We start from the raw sequence: 26,879 nt of genomic DNA, 5'->3' as shown, positions 1-26,879 counted from the left end.
TAATTAAAATAGATTTTCTGTCCTTTAGGGCAATTTTCAAAAGGGGCAGTTTCCTTTTTGTAAAGGCTAATGCTTGGGCACACCCTCTCGCAGCAACGCAACAGGATGGCTCTACTATTGTGACACCGACAGGAAACAATACGTAGCACTATCTAAGACCGGATTCATGAACATGAGAAAGAAAGGTGATCCTGTTTGATAACCCATTATTTTACATTATCTGATGTGGCAGGTTGTTCTAGGGGTTTTTTTTGTTTTTTTTGTTTTGTTTTTTTTAAAGGGAGACCTCATAAGCTCATCCTAGACTAATTAATTCAACTTCGGATTCACCTCCAGATACCTAAGAGGATACTGTTTCTGTCCCTCGCTCCTTATTTATCCCAGTCTACTTCCAAATGTAAATTCCTTGCATTCAAGAATTAGGAAACTGAGCTTTGCTAAAACAACACTAGAAACTCAGTCCATGTTCTCTCCGTTGAATCTGAAAAGACAGCCTGTTTGTGTTATGAAAGGCCCCATACGGAATGACACTCCTATAATTCCAGCTATTAACATGCCAGTGTAAAAGGATAGCCAATGGTCCAAAGCTTCTTCCTTGATCAATGCTGCATTAATAATTTAGCTATTAGTAGCCACGTAACTGGAGTATTTTCATGAGATCTGAACTCTGCTGTTGTCCATTATGTTGAAGGCACCTCCTTTGCATGCCTTTGCTTCCTTTTTAAACAACAGGGTTTCTGTTTTATTGAAACACTCATCAGCCCTATTTAAAAAAAAAGAATTATAAATGTGTGAAGCCTATAGAATAAATACAATTTGTATAACTTAAATATATAACACTCATAAAATCCACAGAATGTGATAAACTATTATAGGCTTTTCCTGTCATCTTAGCTTCTTATGCAATTAATTTCCCTGCATTTAAATGCAATATAGTCTATAACACAGTGGAGGGAGATTTATGCAGTCATTGTTTTGCTGTGAATAGCCTACCAGGACATTCCTGATTCAAGAAGTTAATACGTACAAATTGTTAACCATTTGTGTTGACTTTCGTGCTATGGACTATCCAACTGAAACTACAGGGGAAAATTTAGGTACAGTAGATATAATACAATGGGTAAAATTTGTCCAGGACAATGGGACTAAAATAACCCAGCTCCTGTGAGAAAGCTATGAGATATTTAATGGCCAGGATTACAGTTCTGACTGTACTTCACATTAAAGGGTCATGTCCCATGCTGGAGTACAGGGTAAGAACAAACCTGGATGGAAAAGTAGCACCTATAAGTTATTGATAGCTTTCCACAAGCACCCGGCGTTCTCCCATAGAGCCGTGGTTCTCAAACTTTCGTGATCCCTTTCACACAGCAAGCTTCTGAGTGCGACCTCCCCTTATAAATTAAAAAAATGTTTTTATATATTTAACACCATTATAAATGCTGGATGCAAAGCAGGGTTTGGGGTAGAGGCTGACAGCTCGTGACCCCCCCCCCACCCATGTAATAACCTCATGACCCCGAGGGGTCCTGACCCCCAGTTTGGGAACCCCTGCCATAGAGGATTCCTAAAGGATACAATGTTTCTTAATTTCTAAACTGACTAGATCACAGCTCGAGGGGGAATGGCTTCATGCACAAATTGTTCTCTGCCTTTTTTAACTTATTATTAAGCACTGAAGTAGGCAAATACAACATAAATCTGAAGAGATGGGGGTGCGCAGGGTTGAAGTGCGTCTGTGGTATGACACTATCCCATGTCCCGATCTACTGACCAATTAAGTGTTTCAAGATAGTTGCTTCCTTTTCATTTGCAAAGTCACAACCCTGATCACAAATTCCAAGATATTGCCTGATGAAGACTGAGGGCAGCTTTCACCCCACTAGTTGCACATCCTGTGATTAGACCACCAGAAATCCATTCCTGCCAATACTCCACAGTCATATCTCCTGCCTCCCTCACATGTACTCTAACCTCCTGCCCAACTGCTTCCTTTGTATCTGCCCAGCACTCACTCTCTTGCTGCCATTACACATGGAACCATCTCCCATCTTTATGTGCCTCACTCAGCCACACTCTCATTCCAATTGCCACTGAAAACTTTGCTTGACTGATCCGATACAAAACCCTTATGCATCTAGTACGGGGTTGGCCAAACTTAATGACCCTCCAAGCCGCATATGACAATCTTCAGAAGTTTGAGACCTGGGGTGCATCTGACGGGGCTGAAGCCCCAAGCCCCAACAGGTGCACCAAGCCCTCCCTCAGCCCCTAGCCTCACCTCCCCGCCACAGGTCAGAAACCCTGAGCTCCTTCCACAGTCTGGTAGGCAGAGAATAGGGGGTCCTTGGGGGGCTTTGCAAACTGCACTTTAATTGTAAAAGAGCCACATGCAGCTCACGTGCCACAGTTTGGCCACTCCAATCTAGTAACTTAAAGAGAAAAAGGAGCAAGAAATTTAGAAAGCCTCCAGCTCCCCTCCTCTCTCATGCTCGCAGCTATACACTGTGTCCCCTCATGCTGCATCTCCCTCCTTTTGATTACCTTTGCTCTCCTCACACCTTTCAGGTGAATCAGTCTTTTGCGGTCAACTGTAAGCCTAGGACAAGGATCTGTCTTGCCTGCCTCAAAGTGCCATGAACATCTATAGTACTGCATAAATAATAAAACTGAACAGTAGAACTGGCCAAATTGTTTTTTCTGCTCTGCCAGCAAACTGGAAAATCAGAACAAGTACTTGGTTCTGAACATGTTTGGAATTTGTCAGAAGAGCCTAGTCAGTTTCACAAAAGAACTGTGTGTGTGTGCACATGTTGCCTTAACCCTTGGTGCCCAGTGGTTGGGGCACTTGTGACCTGTGGAAGATCCAGTTTTGAATCCCAACTCTGGAGCAAGGACTTGAGTTCATGCCAGTGAGCGCCCTAACCAGCAAGCTACTGGCTATTGTGGAGTGGGTAGCTCTCACTCTCTTGCTAAGGCTGTTCCATTTTGTATAAATACTTGAACATTCATTGTGCCAGAGAGAGAGAGAGAAAAAAATACGATAGTATAGCCTTGTGAATAAGGGACTCATCTGGGAGCTGGGAATACAAATCTTCTCGGTCTGAATCAGACACACACTTTTTTAAAGCTGGCCCTGAAAAATGTTCTCTCAGCTGAAAGGGGTCAAATTCACAAATAATGTTAGTAAATATTTTAGCAAGACTAGTGTCCCACTACCAGAATAAATAAATAAAATTGTTGATTAAACCATAAAACTAAAAGGAGGTAAATGGGATAAACAGCATGGGAATTCTGAACACAACCAAAAAGAGTGCAAATTTAGGTACTTGCAGTGACATTTGCTTTCAGGGCCAGACAAAGCAAGCTGCTAATTCGTTCATACTGACAGCCAGAGCCAGGTGGTACTGCAAACTTCTCCTGAAGCACAAGACACATTGTGGTTTTCAGAGACACCTTGCCAACAAGAAATCTATGCTAACAGTTATGTTCTGTGATCAAACACTTTTACTTAGTGCAAACAATTTTGCATTGCAAGATAAAAATCAAGATTGTACCATATCTAAATAAACATAACAGAACAGAACGAGGCCCTGAAAGGAGAACAACATAAAAGCAAGGTATTGTGGATGAGTGGAAATGGAAATCAAGTGACTGTTTTAAGACTTTGGGCCTGACTCTCTGCTCTGCTACACCAGCTTTACATCGGTTTGATTCCTTTGAAGCTAATGGAATTGGCCTGGTGGAACAGAGCATAGGATCGGTTTATATAAATGAGGCTTTTGAAGCTCTATGCCTTTACACTTGGCAAATCTTAAAAGTAACAGTTAATTGAAATTTTTTCTTTTCAATTTGCCTTTCTTTCAAAAAACAACCAAGTTTTCAATGACAACCTGGAAAAATAGATAATTTAGGAATGTCACCAGCATGGGCATATCATTCTAAGAGACAGTAACTTCAATGGTGGTCAGAATTAGTTTTGCCATTGACTTCAATGGGTCCAGAAGATCACTCGCCATTTTGCTGAGTACAGAAATAGCCTCCTTTGCGTCCGGCTGTTTTTTTCATGACTCAGAAGCTGTTTAGGCAGAGCAAAAGAAGTTTCTGCTAGATAGCAATAGGCTCCCTGGAACCAGTTTAGCTCCACTTGTCCCCCATTTTATAGCAATAGAGCTTCAGAGAAGATCCACGGGATTTTCTCCACAGAAGTGAGACAGAAGAATCAGGCTCCAGTTTGTCAAGCAACCATTCTAAATGGACTTTTTTCCCCTTTTAACATTTGTCTGTCCACTTGTGGACTTTACAAATACAGTTTTAAAGTTCAAGCAGCTTCAGTTACATAACTTTTTAAAACCCAATTCTCAGAAATCGGTGGTCTGTTTCTCTTCTCATTGCAATGTAAAGCAGGAGTAAATCCGCTGAGGTCACCAGTATGAAATCAGTGTAAATAAAAGGAGCATAAAGACCAAGGACCTCACTAAAAAATTTTCAATTATACATTAGAGTGTTGATTAAAAATTACTTAACAATTGAATCCAGCTTGAAACTATACTGGTGAGGGGTAAACAATTCTCCTCTCATGCCTTCTTGGCAGTGCATCAGATTCAGTTAATTGCACACAGTCTGCAAGTACGTACGTATACTTAACTCTAGTGCAATTATTGAGAACTATTCACATCGCTGGAGAACGTGCGTATGTATTAAATAGTCTTTATTTTACAAAACCAAAGCTATGCCTCAGTCTAAAAAAAAAGGGGGGGGGGAATGATTAAAAGACAATATGGCAAATATTAAAGTCCTCTGTGGTACTCATTTACATTTGGACTGGACAAAGCACTGGACTGTAAACTCTAGGGAATAATGCATTAGCTCTGGGAAGGAAGTGGAGAGATAAACCAATAGGTATTTTCCAACTGTAATTTATAAAACTATTGGAGACTACTGTGTGTCATTTTGCAATGCTTCCTTGTTATATTTTTTTTCAGGATGAAGATTCCTTATGCTAAAAAAGAGCAGCTGCCACATATGTTCTTAGGTATCTATTTTGAAAAGCTCTTTGCAGCTTCTAGACTGTAGTCAAGATTGAACTTGTCACTCATCTGGAAGTGTGCACCATCGGGAAACTGGAGCCACTTTGATAAAGAAGCACTGAAAGGAGAAACCCCATAATCCCAACTCCTAATGCCCGTTGCCTTGATTTACCAAATAATTTTATCCATATACGCTTTTTTTTTTTAAAATAACTATGGTTAACAAATGCACTCCACACTATATAGCATGCCTGCCTGTGACTTTGGAACACCACTCCAAAGTGGGAGGAGACAAAATCAAAAACAGTCCATTCAACCAAGCCTATAAAAACAAAGAATGAACAAGACAGACGTACAGAACTTTACACAACAGGGGAGAGGAGGAAGAGAAGTTTCTTCTGGATTGTCTCCATCTGAACAGATGAGCCAAACAGATAGAGAAGTGACACACTCATTTATGTTTAAAGTTTGCTATATATGGACATGAGTCTTTCAACTGACGCTTGCATGAAATTTAGCCTTCTAATCTTTCTCCCAGTCTGATGATGTGCTATTGATATGAAAATTGCTCCACATCTCCAAAGGGAACCCTCTTTCTGAGGCTCTCTCTACCCTATTCTTTTTATAAATACCTTTACCGTTACTGCAGCACTTGTGCAAAGTGGTAGAGGAAAAAGGGGCTAGAAGGCACTAGAACAAGAACCATATGTCAAAACGGTTTTCCAGAGCAGTAGATTGAAACTGGTTAAGGAAAAAAGAAAAGGAGCACTTGTGGCACCTTAGAGACTAACCAATTTATTTGAGCATGAGCTTTCGTGAGCTACAGCTCACTTCATCAGATGCTGTAGCTCATGAAAGCTTATGCTCAAATAAATTGGTTAGTCTCTAAGGTGCCACAAGTCCTCCTTTTCTTTTTGCGAATACAGACTAACACGGCTGTTACTCTGAAACCTGGTTAAGGAAACAAGCCATAATTTTAAAAGTTTCCACTGTCTGTCTTACAAATCTAACAATCAAACTACTGCAGTAACTAAGAGATAATGCATAATTAATATCACAGTGTTTTTCAGCTTCAGAAACACTAATAAATGCTTAGTACTGCTGATATGTATACAAGTAGTAGTCATTTTACAAAAGGGGTAAACTGAGGGAGACATTAAGTGACTTGCCCACTCTCTCCCAGAAGTAGGATTAGAACCCAGTCATACTTGTGGACAACCACAACTCATCTTAATTTGTCTCTCATTTTCACCATCTGTAAAATACTTGGTGCTCTTAAATACAAATTCGAATAAATATGATCACCACGTTATATTAGTGTTAGACCTGAAAAAGAAAAACTACAACATTACCAACAGCAAGGACAGCAGAAACTGAGCCAAAGATAAAGCCAGAAGCTGCATTTCCTCTAAAGCCTTGGAAAACTTACACCCCAACATATTGTCAGTGGCCAAATTACCGCATATATAGCAAGAAGTTCCAAATCCCACTCTTCCAAGATGCTTTAAATCTGCTGTAATGTGAACAACATGCCTGTGAGTTACAAATCTTTCTTGTGCTAGTAAAAAATAAAGTCAACTACAAGCTCAGTGGAAAGCCAAGTAATTCAACGCTGGTTGTCAAATACTGCAGCCAGCAATACAAATACTGTATTGTCAGTAATTCATACCATGCAGGCACATTTCCTATCACTAATGCATAATTCATGAGTACAATTATGGGGAAAACAACATACACCATCTGCTGATATCTACCCAAACCCACGTTTGAGCCTTCCACTGTCACGTAATTATCTATTTTACTAGACAATGAGAGAGACATAAGAGCAGTGAAAACATTTACTTTACATCATGTCAGCCAACTTTCCCCCCCCCCATCAATTTAAGAATGAATTTAGGAATTGATAAACTAGATTGACAGCCCTGGACATTTCCTGAACTTTACTTATTTTCCTAAAATGAGCTCCGATCAGCGACAGCAACGGTAAAAGAATTCGGCAGACAAGTTCCAGTATTTTAACCATGAGCCCACATGCGAGAACAAGGTTAGAAAATATAGCAGTTAAAATGCAGATGGGCTGACCTACACTAGTCTTCCCACCAATGGGAGTGTACTGATGGGAATTATAGGAGAAATAAGTCTAATGTAGGCACCCTCATCATGTTCTAATCTTCATGGTAGGATCTCTTTCAAATAAAGGATGGTGGCCTTCTGGACTTAGACTCAAGAGATCTGGACCCTGGTCTTAGCTCTGCCACACTTGAGCACATCACCTCACTGGGCCTCCATTTGTAAAATATGGGTAATTCTTCCCTATCTCACAGCAATACCACAAGCGTAAACTCATTCATGTCTGTGAGATGCTTAGATGTTACAAAACTACCTAGATATACATTCATGGTAACCATCTGTACTCCAAGTACATAAAATACTGTTTATTTAAAGAGGCACCATATTACACAATTCAAAATGAAAAGGAGTACTTGTGGCACCTTAGAGACTAACCAATTTGAGCATGAGCTTTCGTGAGCTACAGCTCACAAAATAAAACATGATACCAGTCCATATGATCATTTGCTTGCTTAATGCTTGAAAGTGTACTTACAGTGATCAGAGAGTTCTGAAATAGCTCCATCTTGGACACAGGCCGCTGGATATTATGTATGCAAATAAAGGATGTGCCTTACTATATAGGCAGGTAACCCTACATCTAAGCAAAGATCAATCTGGGTTTCCAAACCCATTCAGCCGCTAGCCTCTACTCAGACTGCCAACTAGTGCTAATTGTGACTACGGCTTTTGAGACAGACAACTTAGTCACTAAAACTGCCCCCTCCAAGTTATTTTATGTAAGCAGCTTAACAGCCAGCAGATTTTAAAGGCTTTTAGTCACAATGACCTGGGCTGAGTCTGAACCACTGATCTAGGTGTTGATGTATGTTCTTATCCTGCAGCTGTAAACAGTGTACATTAGAACTGCTTCATGCCCCCCACCCCCAAATCAGATAAAGTGAAAGTCAATTTTTTCCCATTTTCTTACTAGCTCTATTGTATAGAAATATTAATTTTTGCATGCATTTTTCATGGATAAAATATGTAGCAGTGTTATCAGTTCTATTCTTGGGAAAGCTACCTGTAATCAATGTTAAATTTTAATGGCTTGGCTCTCTCACACCCAGTAGATTCCCTAACCAAAGGGAATTACTACAGCAGTTCAGTGAAACAGGATCTCTGAAACAGGATAGGCAAACAGCTCATTTCAACCAAAGTAAATACAGGAAGATATTTACAAAATCCATAGTAACCCAGTTCTTTTGTTCACTAGATGCCTTGGCCAAGAGTTGTTTGTTTTTGTTTTGATGTTCTGGGTTGTTTTTTGGTTTTTAAGTGAGTAGTGATTTTTGATGCTTCAGTTTTCTGGTGCCCAACTCATAACATCTTAAAGGGACAAGAGCAGGGAACGGAGCTTACAACTTTCTGAAAATCAGGCCCTGAAAGTTAGGCACTCAAAAAAGTTACTGTTCACTTTACAAAAATACAAAACCACTTGGCCTATATTTAACACTTTCAATTTTGGATGATATGGAAGGCTCCGTCTTTGTGGAATTTTTGCTTCTAACCTCAAGATGTTTTGCAAGCATTATCATCCTGTGAGGTAAGTACATTTCTATTAGCCCCATTTTACAGATGGCCAAAAACTGAGGCAGAAGTTCAAGGAGTTGCCCAAAGTCACACAGTGAGTCAGCAGCAGAGCAAGGACTGGAACTCAGGAGGTCTGACTCAGTCCTGTGCTGTCTTTAAACTTCGTATTTCTTTAGTCAATGAAAATAAACTTCAGTATTTTAAAATGTGTGACACTTAACATAAAGAACCTCATTTCAAAACTAAAATTGTAACCAAGTATCCAAATGAAAGTAAAACTGCTTACAACTAAATCAAAAACTTGCATTCATGATTAGTACATTTGTGTTGTTAAAACTTTTAACTGAGCCAAAAATCAATTAACCACATCATCAATAAACATTTCAGCAGCATATCCCTTTAAAATAAAGTCAACCACTAGGATTTAAACATTGTAGCACTGAGGAAATTACAGGGATTGCTTTTTGAAAGGGAAAGCGTGTTTACACAGAAAGAAAAGGAGTACTTGTGGCACCTTAGAGACTAACAAATTTATCTGAGCATAAGCTTTCGTGAGCTACAGCTCACTTCATCGGATGCATCCGATGAAGTGAGCTGTAGCTTTCCGATGAAGTGAGCTGTAGCTCACGAAAGCTTATGCTCAGATAAATTTGTTAGTCTCTAAGGTGCCACAAGTACTCCTTTTCCTTTTGCGAATATAGACTAACATGGCTGCTATTCTGAAACCTGTGTTTAGACAAGGTGTGCTGCTTAACATAGATTTTTTGGTGAGCAAGCAAGCCATACATGCACTAGAGAAAAAAAAAATGAAGCTAGACTATGCTCTATGCAACTCACAATGGTGACTGACTGCACAGTTTCCCAGGAGAACACACTGAGGAGCTGCAGCCAAGAAAACAATTAATAAATCATATGGGCAAGCAACTCTCCATTCAACCTCAGCAAGGACTTGAGTGCCCTGTCAGAGTGATCAAAACTGCTTCTTAAGTTTTTAGATTTAGTTTGACTCAGCTAATTAAGTAATAAGATCCAATGAGGCAGACATTTCTCTATATATAATGCTTGGAAATTGGAAAGTAAGTGGCCCAAGGCTAACCTGATAGCTGTTAGCCAAACAGGCCAGAGCTTCCATTAAAAATTTCATCAGAAAGTCTAAAAACTCCCTTGGCAGATTTTCAAAGGTCCCATTAGAAACTTTAAGGAGATCCATTCTGGTTAGACATTGTATTCTAGTTTGTGTAGAAGTCATTAATAAGTAATCTTTAACTCAGATCACATAAACAGGAGTAGAGACGGAGAAAGAAAGATACACGGTCCTGTTTGAAGCATGTTAAAACACCGCCTCGTCAACTAAAAGACAAAGTGACTGATTTTTCATACATCAGTGCATGGCCAGTGTTTTCAATGTTTTCACTAATTTTGGGTGTCCCATTTAAGGTACCAAGAGACTAAACACTTCCAGATACTGTTACTTCAATGGGAGTGTAAAGTGCTCAGGAACTCTTGCTGATCAGTCCTTCAAGTTGGACACCAAAATTAGTGGACACTTGAAGATTTTGGCCAAGTCTCTATTATACCCAGGGTGGGGATACAATCTCGCAAAAGGGAAACTATACTGTAAAAGTTCCCTTTCCTCCTCTACCAACAAGATTTTATGAAACGGTAGGACCAAATCAAGAAATGGTCAACATGTGCCAACCAGGGAGGAGGAACAATGTGGATACAAAAAGGTACATCTTAAAATTGTTTATTTGTAATTACTCCGGACTATGTTAGAAAGTGAAGGCTATCAATAAGAAGGTAGAAAATGAAAGCGTGGGGCCACCTCTTTAGGGCTTTGGGGGGAGAAGCCCTGCTGCATCAGTGCCTGAAGCAATCCAGAAACCCTAACATGCTCCAAGGGAGATTTCTGATGCAATGTTTGATCAGCGTCTACAAAGAGCAATCAGGATTGCGCTAACAACATGACAGTGCATGGATCTTTTGGTCCTCCTGCCAGTCCTTTAACATGGTTTTCTTTACCACTTTGTTGAGGCTGCCTTGAAAATGAAGTTAAATCCAATCTTGAAGACCTGCCAATTTGTTAACTGTGTGGATTTCAATTCCTCTCCCCTCCACCCCCCCCCCGCGCTTTTTTTGTGGGGGGAGGGAGGAGTTGGTTTGGTTCCTGAACTTTATATTCTCTGTTCATAGCTCTAGACTCAGACAGAAAACACAAGGCTTCACCCCTCTATGGGAACAGCTCATAGTTTGCATTTTAGAGCTCAGTGACAGAAATACGCAAGGATTTATTTTTATGCTTACCCTGCATCAACCATCCACTAAACTGATTCAATTACACTCAGCTTAAACAGAGGAAGATCTCTCCATTTAAAACAAAGATAACAGCTAGACAAAATTGTTTTAAAAACAAAAAGACTACTTCAACCCTTTGCTGCAACTTCAGTAACAGATTTTAATTATGAAAGGGCAAAACTAGAATGGGCAAAACATCAGTTATATGGTGAAGTGACTGATCCACTACCATTTAAATCCTACAATACTTTGCAACATGGAGCAAAACTATCATATTCTGTTCTATGTAGGTTCTTATAGTTCCCTCATCACACTAATATCCATACACCTTACAGTAGTTGTAATACTGCGTGGTTCTACCTAATCCCCAATATTGCATAATTCTGAGTTGTCATACCTGACCAATTTGTGCTCTTGCTATGAGATTTGTTAGCTTTTCTACTTGTCATAATACTACGGGAGTACATTGCCCCTGATGTTTATTCTTCTTTCTGCAATAAATTTCTTGTGGAGGTTAAAAATGCTGAGTCTAGTAACGTATCTTGCTTTGAGGAGTTAATACTGTTTGTGGTGTCTAACAAAGTTGATCTATTCTGCATAACTAACAATATTTTGCCTACTCTAGCACCTTACATTTTTTTTTCTCTCTCTCACACTCATACAGTATGATAGGTAACAATTTACTCTATTTCATAGATGGTCACAGAGATTAAAAATAACTTGTTCAGGGATGCATGGAGTCAGTAGAAGATTTGGGAAGAGAACAGGGTAGATAAAAATTGATTTAAAAAATCAGATATTTTTATTTAACTACAGGTTTACTTTTTTTTTTAAAAAAACCATTAAAATTAAATTTGAAATTATAAAAAAATTTAGGCCTCAACATAGGTTGTTATCCATTAAAACCATGTAAATTAAATGCAAAAATAATATTAAGCAGGATACCTTTGCTGCCAAGTTTTAAAGAAAGACAAACCACTGAACTGGTGGAAGTCACTGGCTAAGCACCAGGAACTAGTTTAAGTGATAAATCAGCTTTTAACAGCAGTAGCCTCTTCTGCACGTGCAGAGAGAATATTTTCTTTTCCATCGATTCAACCAGTTCATTTCAGTGACATTCAAAGTCAAGTAACCAACTGGGAGTTGAAAAAGCAGGAAAGCTTTTTTCTCTCTACCAATATACGAATAAACAAATATATGCAAGAGGATGAGATCTATTAGTTTCAAAATTTTGAAGGACATGGCAGTTCAAATCACTAACTACAGATATCTTCTTTGTTTAATAAATCAATTTATTTTAAATTAAACATATTGTTAAAAAAAGACAGTCATTTTATTTAATAAAAACATTAAATTTCCGTCCAAGCAGAGCTTGACGTAAAATAAGTAAAAAATTGTCCAGTAAACAATGCACCATTATCCATTTTCTAAAATAATAAAAATGTACAAATTAAGAATGTGAATAAATGTAAGTTAATATATCTCCAACAGCCAGTGATGGGACACTAGTTGAGGAGGGTTCTGAGTTACTACAGATAATTCTTTCCCAGGTGTCTGCTGCTGGGTCTTGTCCATAGGCTCAGGGTCTAAATGATTAGGAAGAAACTTTCCCCAGTCAGATTGGCAGAGACCCTGGAGGGATTTCACTCTCCTCTGCAACATGAGGCAGCGTCACTTTCAGGTTTAAACTAGTGTAACTGGTGGATTCTCTGTAACTTGAAGTCTTTAAATCTTAATTTGAGGACTCCCATGACTCAGCCAAAAGTTATAGGTCTATTTCAGCAATGATGGGCAAGGTTCTGTGGCCTGCAATGTGCAGGTCAGACTAGATGATCATTGTGGTATCTTCTGGCCTTAAAGTCTATGAGTAAGCTATATAATTGCTTCGATAAATGTATATAGATTAAATGTGTATATCCTCCTGTTTAGCAAAAAGCAGCACCAAATGTAGTGTAAAGGCTATTAGTTGCAAATCAATGTTTTAGTAGTTACCAACTAATAAGACCCCTCTTTAGAAAAAAAAAATCCCTAAGTAGTACAAATAAAATACAATTAAAATTGATGATTTAAGTCAAGTTTTTCTACTTGCTGATTTAAACTGTGAATAAATAGAAGATTTAACTAAAGCAATTTAAATCAATTCATCCTGGAAGAGAATCCAGGAGCCCTAACTTCCATTCCCCTTTGCTCTAACTAGACAATGCCCTCCCTGTTGATGACTACTAAAGAGAGATTACCAAGGTCCATGGAGCCCAAAACATGACCTACAGAGTGACCTTATAAATCAGAATAAGCAAGTACTGAGATACAAGAGGGAACAAGAAAAAAGAAATTCAACAAGATAAAATGATCTGATATGGAAGGAAACCTATGCATCTGCTCTTGAATTTTATTGGCCAAGCAAACACAGATCCTATGCAAATTGAGCAATGGGGTGCATGCAGATCCCCGGCAATTGAGGGGAGGGGGGAAAGGGGAAAAATAGAGCCCCTGGCATAGGGAGAAGGGACATGGGAGAATCCTGCTACGAGAAGGAAGGATAGAGACGAATTTACAGCAGCCAAGGCACAAAATAATTGTTATGAACCAGTTCTACCAGTAGAAACAGTGTTTCTAGAGGAATGATGAACTTGAAGAGTGGTTTTGCATGCATAGGAGTATTATTATTTGTACCACAAAAGCACCTGAGGCCACAGCTGAGATCAAGTCTCCATTGTGTTAGGAGCTGTTTAAAACACATAGTAAAGAAACAGTCCCTGACCCAGAAATTTTCTAATTTAACAGGTAAAACAGACATCAGTTAGCAGAAGAGAGGGGAAGGAACCCACCCTACGTCACAAAGCAGATCAGTTATGCAGCCAGAAAGAGAACCAAGATCACTCAGCCCCAGTCTAGTGCCCTATCCACTGGACCATGCTGCTTCTCTCGATCTTCCATTGATCAGGATTCTGCATGCAGTTAGCACAACTCCACAGCAAATACTGATTAAGCTCACAATCCTTCCATCTCCCCCTCTAAGTTAGGGAAATTCTGCAAAGCAGGAGGCAGCATGAAAGAAGGACCAAGCAAACTCTACACAGGGACTAAAATTGGAAGATTAAATGAACCTTAGTGGCAAGAGTTCACATGCTTTAATCTTAAAATGGACCTACAGTGTACTCACCCCTGATTACTACAGTGCCATGCCATCTGCAGCAGAGACTGAAACAAAATACTCTGGCAAACATTAAGTGAGAATTAACTTTTCCCTCTCTGGACTGAGCTATTCCGCAACATGCTGACAAAGGCACCAAGTTTGACCTGTTCCCAACTGGTGCAGTTTTGTTTCCATTTAAAATCATCTAGTTTCGTAAAAACAAACATCAATCGCATTTCCAGAAACATTGTTTATGAAAACTGAAAACCCATATTTCAAGACAGACCCTCTCAGAGGACAATTTGCCTATGAAGTAGCTTCACAAGAGTAGATCTTCAAAGGCAGGCCTAACAAAGCAAGCTCCCAGGTGGAAAAATACTCGTAAAAACTGAAAAATATTCCTTTTGCCTCTGCTGAAAGACAATACATTATACCACAATAGCATGTTTAATCCAAGATTACAAACAATGCACAAGCTTTAATAAATTAAGCTTTACAGTCTGCCGTGTGGTGAGAGGAAGTATTGTATACATTTTACATCTGGGTAAACTGAGGCAACTGGCAATTACGCAACTTGCACAACTTGCACAACATTCAGGACTTCTCCAACTCTGTCACTGACTTCATGTCAGATATATCATTTAAAAGGAAACCTATCATTTAATACGGACTTCACTTGACATATTTGATTGTTATCCTAGCGTGTTCTGTCACAGCAGTTTTGCCAAAAAAGGAATTAATTTTCCTTAGGTAACTCAAGAATTGTTTTTAAACTTAGAAGCCAAAGTCTTTCTCCTCCTCCACCTTCAAATGACTGATGCTGAAATTGCTTTCAAGTCAAACTTCGGAAAATGTCACTTTCAACACAAGCAGTGAGCTGCTTGCTTACTACAGCCAGGACATCATCTGCTTCAATCTGTGCCTGGCACGACAACTGAATAACAATAACCTAGAGGGTCACCCACCAACTCACAGAACTGATCATTTGGCCTGCCATGGAGAAGGCACTAAAATTCAGAGTACTGTTCTAATTACTATAGATTGCAGTCCAGCAGCAGAATTCTCAAGCATGCCAGGGTACTCCATTCCTGCATAAACAGACAACATAACCACAGAAGGAACTTGTTAGAGTGAGATGCTATCCTAGTGGGATTTGTTGGGTAAAAAAATCTGTTTATAGGTGACAAATTAGGTTAATTTTGCATCAGGTCCTCCTAGACAGCAGCCCTAAATTGCCACAGAGTTGCAGCCACGTCTTAATTGTACTGTTCTGAAAATGTAAGAAATGTAGGATATGCCATACCAGATCAGTCCATCAACTCTAATATCCCACTGCCTTACAGTGGCCAATACCTGACGCTCCAGAAGACAGACTGCCCCTTCCCCATCAATACAGCTAGCCAATTTTGCATTGCTATCTATGAAGGCAGGCATTTTCTTCCTGGTTTACTGGTGCTCAATTTATGTCCAGAAGCATGACACTGAATTACCTTTACCCCAGTAGACACAGGTACATATGTTACAGCATTCTCTCAAAATTATCCTGTTTTTTTTTTTTAATTCAGCCACCATATTTGACTTGATAATCTCCCACTGTACCAGACAAAACAGATTGTGGTGAAGTTATTTTTTCACACAACATACACAACATATAATCAGTGCTACCCGCCAGCAATTTCATCTTGTGCTCCTTTGTTCTCATATTACAGTGAAGATTCACCTTATTCCTTGTCTTTCATAAGTAAAAGTGACCCTGTCACATTACACCTCCTCTTCCGACCAAGGTTCCTTGCTGCAAACTCCAGCCTCGCAATCCTCTGCAGTTGGATGCAAGCCATTGTAGCACAATCATCCTGAGTCCAATGACACAAAGTTCCAGTGCCTCTGTGGCTGCTCATAGCTTTTCCAGTCAGCAGAAATTGACATGACTGTGGTTAAGTATCATTGCAGCTATTCAGAACCCCATGAAGCCACTGTGAAATTGATGCTGTTTTTGTCAATCTACTGCTTCTTGGGAAGTCTATTAGCAAAAATGGACTCAGGGACTGAAGCTATTCAGAGGCACCCACCCTCAGTTGGGAAACTTTCTGGCTGCTAGGAGGCTCTTGTTGGAGACAAGAGGGTGGAGAAGACAAGTTCATTTTTCCTTCCAGCAGCCCAAAAAGTAGGGGAACGACAATCTAGATAGACAGAACCTAGGCTCTGTCTTCAAACTTCAGATTCCCAATAGCCAGGCCTTTAATATGAAAGGCACTGCCCTCAAGCAATGTTTAGGGACATCACCCGGATAGAAATTCCAATATCCATGGAAAGATTTTCTCTCTCACCAATAGAAGTTGGTCCAATAAAAGAGATTACTTTATTCATCTTGTCTCCCTAATACCTTTCCAAGCAGTTGAAATGAGGCTTTTCAGTAGTATGTTGCCCTTCAACTACTTCCCATCCTTCTTATCAGCCCTTGGTTTGCAGATTTATTTCTTTGGCAAATATTTCAAGCTCTGTTGCAGCACTTATTCCTTCTTTCCCACCAGCATGCTTGAGCAGGTGGCTTCTTGACTTGTACACAGTTACTGTCAGAACCTTTGTGAATTTCAAGCACGCTCTTTTGTTTACAAGCCCAAAGCAAAGAAACAAAGCAAAGAAACAGAATATAAGGGGTGGAAGCATGAAAACCAGACCCAGAAATTTTAATAGGATGGCACCAAGGAGTTCAAATATAATTTGAAGTCCATTCCAATGTTTTACAGAATAGAGAGAACACATACTTTCAGAGACTACCATGACTAATTTTGTCCTTGTTAGCCAGGACAGTGTATAAGGATAACATTAACAAAAGTACTCCGACTCCTCTTCAAGTTATTATGTGAAAGCAACTTTCTATAATACTTATGACTTCTGTATATCTTTTAATGTAACTACTCAAGACAAACAGATGATTCTAGATATTTGGTGGAGAAAGGGAGTATGTGGCAATTTGATAAAGATGTTAGGGCTAGTTTACCATACGCTACATGGGATTCTCAGCCACAAAATTCCCCACTTAAAAAAAAATAATCACATCTCCGTGCAGTGCCTTGAAAATCAGTACACATCAAAACCAACCTAAGCAAATATTTTACATTTGTGTAACTGTGCAGAAGCGTTCTAAATTAATCTGCACTGTTAAGTTTAATACATATTAATGTCACGTTTTACTTGCTAAGCAAGTCTCTGGTTGTGTTTTACGGAGTTCCCAAGTGCACAAATGTCTGTGATGCTAAAAATTTGTGCGCGCATGTTTTGAGTTTGTTCACTGGCAGTATTCTGCTGATTCCAACAGCATTAGCTATGGTGAAAGGGGGGAAAGAGTTAAAGACAGAGCCTGCTCAGCACACAGGCAGTTGACTACATTTTTAGTAAACATGCATATCATATGTAAAGGTTGTTCAACAGGGAAGTCGTAAAACTGGAACTTGGCATCTAAGACTGGACATACAGGAATCTCAGTTGTGAATGGCATTCTGACTTTCCAGCTGTCTTAAGTTTTTCACATTTCCAAGACCGGCATCACATCAACAGTACACGCAGGCTTTGCAGGGCTTTTTATCATGAAAAACAAGAATTCTCCTCCCTTGTTTTTCTCCAAGTTTACACTTAACCCTGAAAAATATGATCAAAGAGAACTATACATTTACCTACACAAAGCACCAGTGATTCATGCAATCTCTGATCATTTGCTCTCCTCAGCAGAAAAGGAAACACTGGATTAAAAACCAATGATTTTACATCTAGACTTGCTCGAAGAGGCCTAAAATATCCAGATAGAACACACCACAGCAACAGACAGGATCAAAATTCAGGTACAGCTAATTCTTCATGTAGGCCTCATCTACACAGAAAAGGTTTACTAGCTATACAGGTATAACCCCCTGTGTGGACACTCATTTCAGTTTAGCCTATGCAACTTGGGAAGGAGCTTAATGGAAAAAGCCACTCTTTCTACCAAGATAAGAGTGTCCACATAGGAGGTTATAGCTGTATAACCAGTAAAACTTTCCCACGTAGATAAGACCTAAGAGTATCTACACAGGGCGTTACACCAGTATGACTACACTGGTTTAAATTCACATCCTAGGTTATACTGAAAAAACAAAACCCCATAACCTTTCCTCCGTAGGTAAGGCCTTACCTGATCAGAAGCAACACTTGGGCCAAGTACATAACTTTAAAGATTAAGATTTGTTTTGCTTATCTTCACTGACACAATCAAAGTTTACAGCCATTCTTGTGAGCTCTCTGGAACAAGAACTTAAATCAGCTATTTGTGAATTTACTGAGCTTTCTATGCCCCCAGAAGTTCCAAGCTTCCCTCACCTACATCCCAAAAGATGGCAGTTTTGGAAAAGCCACTTTAACCAATTATCAAAACTAAAATTCAAGAAAAGACTAGAGGCCAAGAAAAAAGACATTCTCCCTCTGGGAAGACTGCAGGGGAGTCAATATAGAGAGAGGAAGAAATATTTACCAAAAAAACAAAAAACAGAGATTCAATATTTTGCTCTTCAAAAGAAAATTTGAACACTTTACAAGAATTCCAAAAAATATTTTTAGAAAGCTCTTTGAATGTTAGTACCATCTTACACCAACACAAGCCAGAGGCTCCAGTTAAATAACTGAAGGGAAACTGTTGCACAGACACTGTAGTTGATTTATAGACTACAGACAGAAATCTGAAGTACTAGCTCCCAATAGAAAGATCACTCTTATTTGCCCCTGTGCTCATGAAGAAAAGTTAGGCATGAGAGCAGATTGGTGGGGGGGGGGGGTATGGAGGGAAGAGAAATAAGCAGAAAAAGAAACACAAAGAAAATGAGACTGATACCAATATGTTAGAACGAAACAGGCCCTTATTCTGCAGCACAGACCTTCCATGGCCTCACACATGTTGACACATTGGCTATATGAGTAATATGACTGCTTTTAGTACATGAAGATATGCATATTACTTGGAGTAATTAAATTAAACAAATTTTGGCAACACTACCAGAGTATAATGGCGCATAACAACTAGATGAAGCCAAAGTAATTTAAATGCACACACCCAAGCGTTGTCTGAAAGTTTCTAAAAGATCAACTGTTGGAGCAATAATAATAATTAAGAAAAGGTAAGTCTGTGCAAAAACTACTCATGAGCCACCAAGTATTACAAGGCTCAGAAGTTCAAACAGCACAAAGCTTTATTGTTCCTTTCCTCACTTTTAAGGCTTCATCTTAAAGGGGAAAGAGTCCTTTACACGGGCAAGCATTAGCTGCAGGGTAGGTATTGGTAGCTTCCCATTTAATTTAAGTACAAACCACATCAATCCATTTTATCAAGGAAGTTATGAAATTTAATAAATAACAGTTTCACTCTGACGACAGATGCTCTGAGAGAAATTAAGTATGATCATCTGGATTTCACCCATTATGTGTCATCACTTTAGATGCCCATCACCAAGAAGCAATTCAGTAACAGACATGGCAACATGAAGCCAGGCCACTTACACTTCTACCAAAATACTCTGGAAAAGTGCCTGCTAAGTTTACGTTGCAGAAATAATTTACACCTGCATCAGAGCTGCAAAAAGCATAATCAGGATAGAGACCTTGACAGACATATGCCCACCATGTGAAAAGCATTTCTACATGTATGAATTCAGCAGCTACAGAGCCATCTTTTATTTTTAATTCAATATCAAGTCATTCAGATACAGTCAGACACCTGACCCATCCTCTGTGCATGTTTCACCTATTTCCCTAGCACAGCATTCTGAGCTACCCCTCAATAAGGTCTGCTGTTGGAACCTGTGATCTTCTAGTAAACATTAATCCAATACTTTAACCAATAACAAGCATGCTGAGTTATTACACTTTTCACTGAGCAGGTGAATTCCTACTCAAGTTTTTTGGAAGATGGAACCATGACATGCCAAGTCAAAATGCACCCTTCTTGCATTTGTCAAGTCATTTGCCTTACCACGAGGGGCAGTGTAGCTCAGGAGATCCAAGTTCAATGCCCTGCTGCGTCACAGGACTTCCTATGTGACCTCAAGCAACTTGTTTAGGGGGAAAAAGAAAAGGAGTACTTGTGGCACCTTAGAGACTAACCAATTTATTTGAGCATGAGCTTTCGTGAGCTACAGCTCACTTCATCAGATAAATTGGTTAGTCTCTAAGGTGCCACAAGTACTCCTTTTCTTTTTGCGAATACAGACTAACACGGCTGTTCCTCTGAAACTTGTTTAGGGGGAGATATTTAAAAGAACCTAAGAATTTAGACACAAGTCAACAGAAAGTTGACCCACTGACTTGTGTGTCTAAATCTCTGACACTTTTGAATGTCTCCTCGTAAATCTGTCCCAGATCCTTATCTGTAAAATGGAAACAATACAATCGCACCTAGAAGGATATTGTGAGGATAAATATACTAAAAGTCTGTGACTCACTCCGATACTTTAATGGTTGCTACCACATGAGTAAGACGCACGCCTCCACCAGGTACTACCTTCAGTGCTTAATTTGTAGTGAAAGAGGTGCCATAGCTCAAGCAATTTTTTTTACATTCAATAACTGACGCAGCAAGCCCAGAGGTGCCGGGGCTATGAACTGCCAAGCCCTGGCACAAATTAAGCACCGACTACCTTCTATCTTTATGATGTTATAGCTCAAGTACAGCCAATACTTCCAAACCTGGAAAAACAGTAACACCCTAGGAAATAGCTTCAGTATCATATTATAATCAGCAATACATGCACTGAACCCACTTCCTTTTCAGCAGGTCCATCTTGCTTGGTCTCATCATTTTGTAAATGTATCATGTGCAGGGAGGATTTTTTTTTAAATCAAATCGATTTAAATCATGATTTAAATCACGAGTCAGGAAGACTTGATTTAATCATGGTTTTCTACACAGAAGTGCATTCTTGTTGGCTGTTATAAACCTTAATACATATTCTTGACAACTCAGAGACAGATGTAGGTTTCATTTTTAGAAGGTACACACTATACATTTTTAAACTGATTTATTTAGAAAACTTTTCAGATTAGTTTTATAGCTATATCTGATTGGTTGGTTATTTCATTTACCAAAGGTAATTGAAGCAGATATTTATGAAGTCATTGGGAGGTGAATTATCTCCAATTCAGAAGGTTAATCATTAATATTTGGAGGATTTTCTTGCCACGCTGTATTAGGAGAACGTTACCAGACAGACATTTAAATTGTTTTAACCAAAAAACAACATTATTAAGTATTCTGGATTTTTTTCTTCAACAGCAAACATATAATATTTTAACAAAACAAGCATATGTCCCTCACGTCTCACATTTATCTCCAGACTTCTTCTCCTTGTCCAGATCTATTCCGCCCCAACAATCTTCTATTCACTGAACTTTCTGAAATTTTGCACATTTAGAGAGAAGGGATTGACCCTGTGTACACAAATTTGCAGAGGAACAATAGAGTTGAGGTCTGTTATTTCTGATCTCTATACATTATTTATTTATTTAAAAACATTTTTGCTGTTAACAAGCATGTTATCTCTGGAGACACAAATTCACAGTTTGAGAACTGAAAAATTAAGCATCTCTGATGGTATCTTCTAGACCAGGAGTGGCCAACCTGAGCCTGAGAAGGAGCCAGAATTTACCAGTGTACATTGCCAAAGAGCCACAGTAATACATCAGCAGCCCACTCCCAGTGCCTCCCACCAATCAAAGGCCCCCCGCACCTCCCGTTTTGTGGCATGGGGTGGGGGGGGAAGAGCAAGGGCACAGCAGCCCCAGACGAGGGGGTAGGAAGAGGTGGAACGGGGGCAGAGCCAGGGGTTGAGCAGTGAGCGCCCCCCCGGCACATTGGAAAGTTGACGCCTGCAGCTCCAGCCCTGGAGTCTGTGCCTACACAAGGAGCCACATCTTAACTTCTGAAGAGCCACATGTGTTCTAGACTGAGCACTTCGTCCCATTGGGTAGACAGAAAGATTAACCTAAATAATCAGTACAGAAGCCCCTGAAACCCCATAAGATTGGGTTCCTAATCCATGAACTATTGGAACTCTTTCTTAAAACTTACAAAACTTTTCTTAAACATTACATGAATATATGGTCTCACACTATAAAAATTAGAATGTATAATCCCTATTCCATGATGAGATAGTTTTAATTAAGATGCATTATAGCTCAAAGATATCTTTAGATAGGTTTTTTCCTCAAAAAGCACTTTATCAAAAACATCCAATTTAAATACAAAAAATCCAACTTATTGATTTTTATCCACCCTGATTATGTGTTTGCCAGCCATACCATACACCTTTCGGCTTTCAGACAGTAAGCTCTGTGGGACAGGGCCTTCAGTTGGGACTGCAAGGTACAGCATATAGTCATGGCCCTCTATACATGTGCACATGCTGATTGGTATCTTGTTGCATGAGACCATGGCCCAGGCTGCTCTGCAATAATGCCCCACTAACAACATGCCACATGGACACAGGAACAGCTTTATTCCTGCATCCAAGGGCCAAACTCTCAGAAGCAGAAGACAAATTCCTGATCCCTCTCCTCTCCTCCCCTCCCCTCCTTGCTCTCAACCCAAGGACTAGAGCTGCAGGCACAAGTGACAGCTCGGAGAGAGCACGCCAGGGCAGCACAGGGGCCAAAGTAGCTCAGCCACCGACCCCAACGCCTCAGGGGCAGAAACAACCTAGCCTGCTGGCTCCATGCATTCAGAAGTGAGGAGAAAGTCCTAGCTAAGGGGGTGGTCCAATGCTCACAGAGCAGCCTGCAACACACCGCTCATGGGAGGAAACCCCCTGTCCATTGTGTACATACCCCTTCCTCTCCTCTTGCTGGACCACACAGGGCGCAGCAGAGAGGAGAAGGCACTGCGAACAACAGCCCTGCACCCCTGCCCCAGCCTGGTGCATGGGGGGGGGGGGCAGCTTCCACTGCACCTCCCCCTCCCCAGCCTGGTGCACACGGGGAGGGGGCGGTACCCACGGCCCCCTCCCCCAAGAGCCCGGTCCGCCCCTCCCTCCCGAGCCCGGGGAAGGAGCCGCCGCTGCCGCCCCGCTCGCCCTCACTTACCCGCCGAGCCCAGCAGCAGCCACAGCAGCCACATGGCCCCGCGCCGGCCGCTCCGCAAACTTTCCTGGTCGCCTGCTCCGTGCGCGAGCGAGTCTCCGCCCGAACCCGGCCCAGGCGCTGCGGGCCCGGGAGGGGAAGAGGAGGGCGGGGCCGGGGGAGGGGCCCTCCGCGCAGCCACGGAGCGCGGCAGCCCCGGCCGAGACCCTGGCTGCAGGCCCGCCCACCCGGCTCCTGGGCCCGGTGCCCCCCTCTCCCTGCTGGCACACCTGGGGCGGAGATTCCCGCCCAGGCATGCACTGGGCTGGGGAGCAGGGGGTGTTGTTCTTCCGGCCACACAGTGAGGGGGGTTAGCCTTGCACCCCGTTTCCTAGCCCGGTGCATGCGTGGGGAGTTACCGGTGACCCCTGCTCCCCAGCGTGGGGCACACATGAGGGGGTCATTACACCCTCTCCTCCCCTGTCTGCTGCACGCCCTGGCAGAGAGAGGTACCAGAGTGCATCTTCTCCCTGCCACAGGGACCAGGGAGCTGCCATTGCAACTCCTGTCTTCCTCGATTATTCAGAGCCCAGGGCCTACCTCGCTCAAGCTCCCATCAAGGAACTGTTACCCAGTTCTTTTCCTGTCACCCACCAAACCCACTGTCTCCGTGACCAGACATTACAGCGATGGGCATTACAGAAATGCATGTAATAATAGCAGCTGCAGACATAAAACCATAGCAAGCAACTCTACTGCTGTACAAAGTGCTCATTCTAAGCATGGGGGTTCCTAGTTGCACTTACATTGTATTCACACACTTCCCCTATATCACACATGCACGTACAGAAGATCCCACGCAAACAAATAATATGTGACCACCCATGTTCATACTCAAAGGGAAAAGTGGTTCCTACACAATTACAAGCTGAGCTGAAATGATGGTAATAGTGTGTGTATGGTGCCAGTGATTTTGGGTGTTTTGTGTAAATCCCCAGCTCCTAGAAACATTTCTGAGCTTGGGGTTGACAATCCTGATTCTTCCAGTAACACATTGTAGTAATATCTAGGCACTGATAGTAATTAAGATCTCATTAACTTATTTTGGGCCAGATCCTATTGCCCAAGGAACAGCTGGAATGGATGCATGGCAAGAGGCAGTGAGTCCACACCCCTTGTGCATCTGGTAGCACACTGTATGAGGGGGTCCTTGTACTGCAGCCTGGAAAGGGGGTCAGAACTAAAGGCAAATAGAGCATGAACGTTGGGACACTTTCTCCTTTCCACAGTTAGTTAAGGCACTGAACTGGCTGTCAGCTCCCAAGAACTTTCCTCTGGGCTAAGCCAGCCCTTCCTTTGCCTTGCAGGTTAATAGTAGCTGTACCCTAAACCCTTTTGAAGTGTTCCCCTATAGTGTCCAGCCCCTTCTCCACTTAACACTCACAGTAATACCAGGTCTGCTGTACCCAAGGGAACCAGCCTGTATGATTCAACGCAGGATCCTCTCCCAGTATTATACCACAGCACTGACATATATTCATAGTGAAAACAACAATAAGTTTATCAAAGATTCTAGAGACAGTGAGTAAGAATAATGGAAACAAAAGGGTTACATATAAAACAGAATTATAACATAGTATCTAGAGACTAACTTTAACTTAACAGGCTAACCTCCAAGATACAGAAGTTTGTCTCACCCCAAATGTCCTTTGCAGTGTTTCAACCAGGACAGGTTGAAATCTTGTTTTCATGAATGTAAACGCACTGCCGGATTACTTTCTCGGTGCAGAATAAAGGGATGTCTTCCTTGCCTTCTCCTTATATCCCCAAATGTTCATTGTCTGAACCCAGAGTCAGGATGACCCCCTGTGGCTTATTCTCTGGTGTGCTGCCTTCCTGTTAAGTTCACATCCCCTCCCTTGACTTCGTATGTAAATAGGTTACCATTGTGTGGGCTTACAATGCTAGTGAATAAACATCTTTTGTCTGACAGAAAACCTGTTTGTCAACTGTGCCTTGATATAGACTTTAGAACATATTTTCAGTATACATACATATCTCCTTATTTATTATCTGTGCATACATTTCACAACAATATTATTGACCAGTGTGACCCTGGCTTTCTTATATGACTTCACGCAACATGCTTTGGTGAACCAGAATGTACTTACCAGGATCAGGATATTCTTGTAACCTCCTTGCCAGTTGGCATTGGAGTGTTCCTGGGTCACACTAACTTCTCAAAGAGCCTTTCCTCTCCACCTGTCTTCCTGGTATCACTGGAAAATAACTCATTTTATCATTATAACCAATCAAACAAAGCAAGTCTGTGGCACTTACAGTCCTTGTGAAGTACAGTCAGGGTCACCTAACCCCAGCTTTAGGAATCTGTAGTGCCTTTCCATAATATAGTTATAGTTGCAGTTTAAGGGCCCAATCCTGATCCTATTGAAATCCTTCGCTTCAATGGGAGTGTGAGCAGGCCTATTTTCGGAAAGTAGACTGTCACTCTGGAACAAGTAGGGATTAAAAGACCAGCAATAGTTCGCAACACCATTTTGATCTCTTTTGCTTTCTTGGGAAAACTGTTGCTCTTATTCATTAAGAAAATTGATACCTTTCAGGTCAGAAAGTATTCCTGCATGTGTAGGAGGTAGGTGAATAAATTTGCATGTGTGTTATAAACTTTAACTTTCCAAAAAGCTCACAGGGTACATTTAATAGTTGCAGAGAATGCTGAGTGCAGAAGTTCTTCTGGCTAAGAAGTCAGTATACAAGAGCTGAAAACTGCCAAATTATTTCTAAAATTGTCTTCCAGTAATAAGCACAAAAATACTGCTCAGTACAGGCTGAGTTCTTGTCATTCATGCTTAATAGAGTCAGACTGGCTTGTGTGCCAGAGATTTATTGATGAGGATTTCACATTATTTGCAAAGATTACTGTATTTTGTTGTTTAAAATAAGAGTTCTATTTTAGTATCTAATCTTTCGCATTTGTTACCTCTTGAATGCAGCTTTAACCCTTAATAGGAAATTCCCAAGGGGATGTCAACTTGACAACAAGTTAATTCCCACAGTTGATGACTGTTTCTCTGTGCCAGAGATGAGGAGGGGTTTCCACCACTGGGAGACGTGGCTGAGTCAATGCTGCAGGAAGTGCAAGTTCTGTCCATCTGCCAGATCATTCCTATGCCACAATGTACATGCCCCTGCCCTGTGCTCCCCATGAGACCATTTTTCACCCTTCTGCTGGCTCCAAACAACTCTCCCAGGTCAGAAAGAGAAAGTAACAGTGTATATCAGCTGCTCGGGCCAGAGATGGGGAAGAACAAGCATGAAAGCCAGAGAAGTTTAATGCAGGGATATGGGGCCAGCAGTACAGTGAGGTGGGCAGGAGCCTCTTTCAGCATTTACCAAGAAGAAGGGTTTCCATGATCATTGGAGAGAGTGTGCTGGGAGCAGGAGAAAAGGAGGCAAGAGAGGTTCTAGGGCTGTGAATGAGTTTCTTTCTCTTCAATGCTTCAGTACAGTGCTCCTGTTCCTGCTCCTAATTAACTCAAGGGCAAAACTCTCATTGGCTTCTATAGGAGCAAAACCCAAGTCTGATACAGCTAGAGTGGACTTCCAGTGATGTAGGAATCAACACATTTTCTAGAGGTTCTTCCCCCACCCCTCAATTTATAAGCTGCAATCTATTATGA

The 26,879-nt window shown here is 41.0% G+C and overlaps 1 protein-coding gene across 8 annotated transcripts in view; it reads right to left on the bottom strand.

The window, feature by feature from the left end:
• Positions 1-23,367, bottom strand: part of LDLRAD3 (low density lipoprotein receptor class A domain containing 3) — a 182,912-nt gene extending 159,545 nt beyond the window's left edge. For 2 of the 8 annotated variants that reach the window (XM_048854730.2, XM_048854731.2), the window contains exon 1: positions 23,203-23,361. In XM_048854730.2, the coding sequence (XP_048710687.1) occupies positions 23,203-23,236 (34 nt within the window). In that variant the 5' untranslated portion in view covers positions 23,237-23,361. Of the gene's footprint in view, positions 1-23,202 lie in introns of all 8 variants that reach the window. The other 6 variants (XM_048854729.2, XM_048854733.2, XM_075129521.1 and 3 more) reach the window with 5 other exon arrangements.
• Between the last annotated feature and the right edge of the window lie 3,512 nt (positions 23,368-26,879).

The sequence above is a fragment of the Caretta caretta genome, chromosome 6 (assembly GCF_965140235.1).
Source record: "Caretta caretta isolate rCarCar2 chromosome 6, rCarCar1.hap1, whole genome shotgun sequence".
NCBI classification, from domain to species: Eukaryota; Metazoa; Chordata; order Testudines; family Cheloniidae; genus Caretta; species Caretta caretta.
Note: the sequence above shows the minus strand (reverse complement) of the source record. Positions and strands in the feature narration are given on the sequence as shown.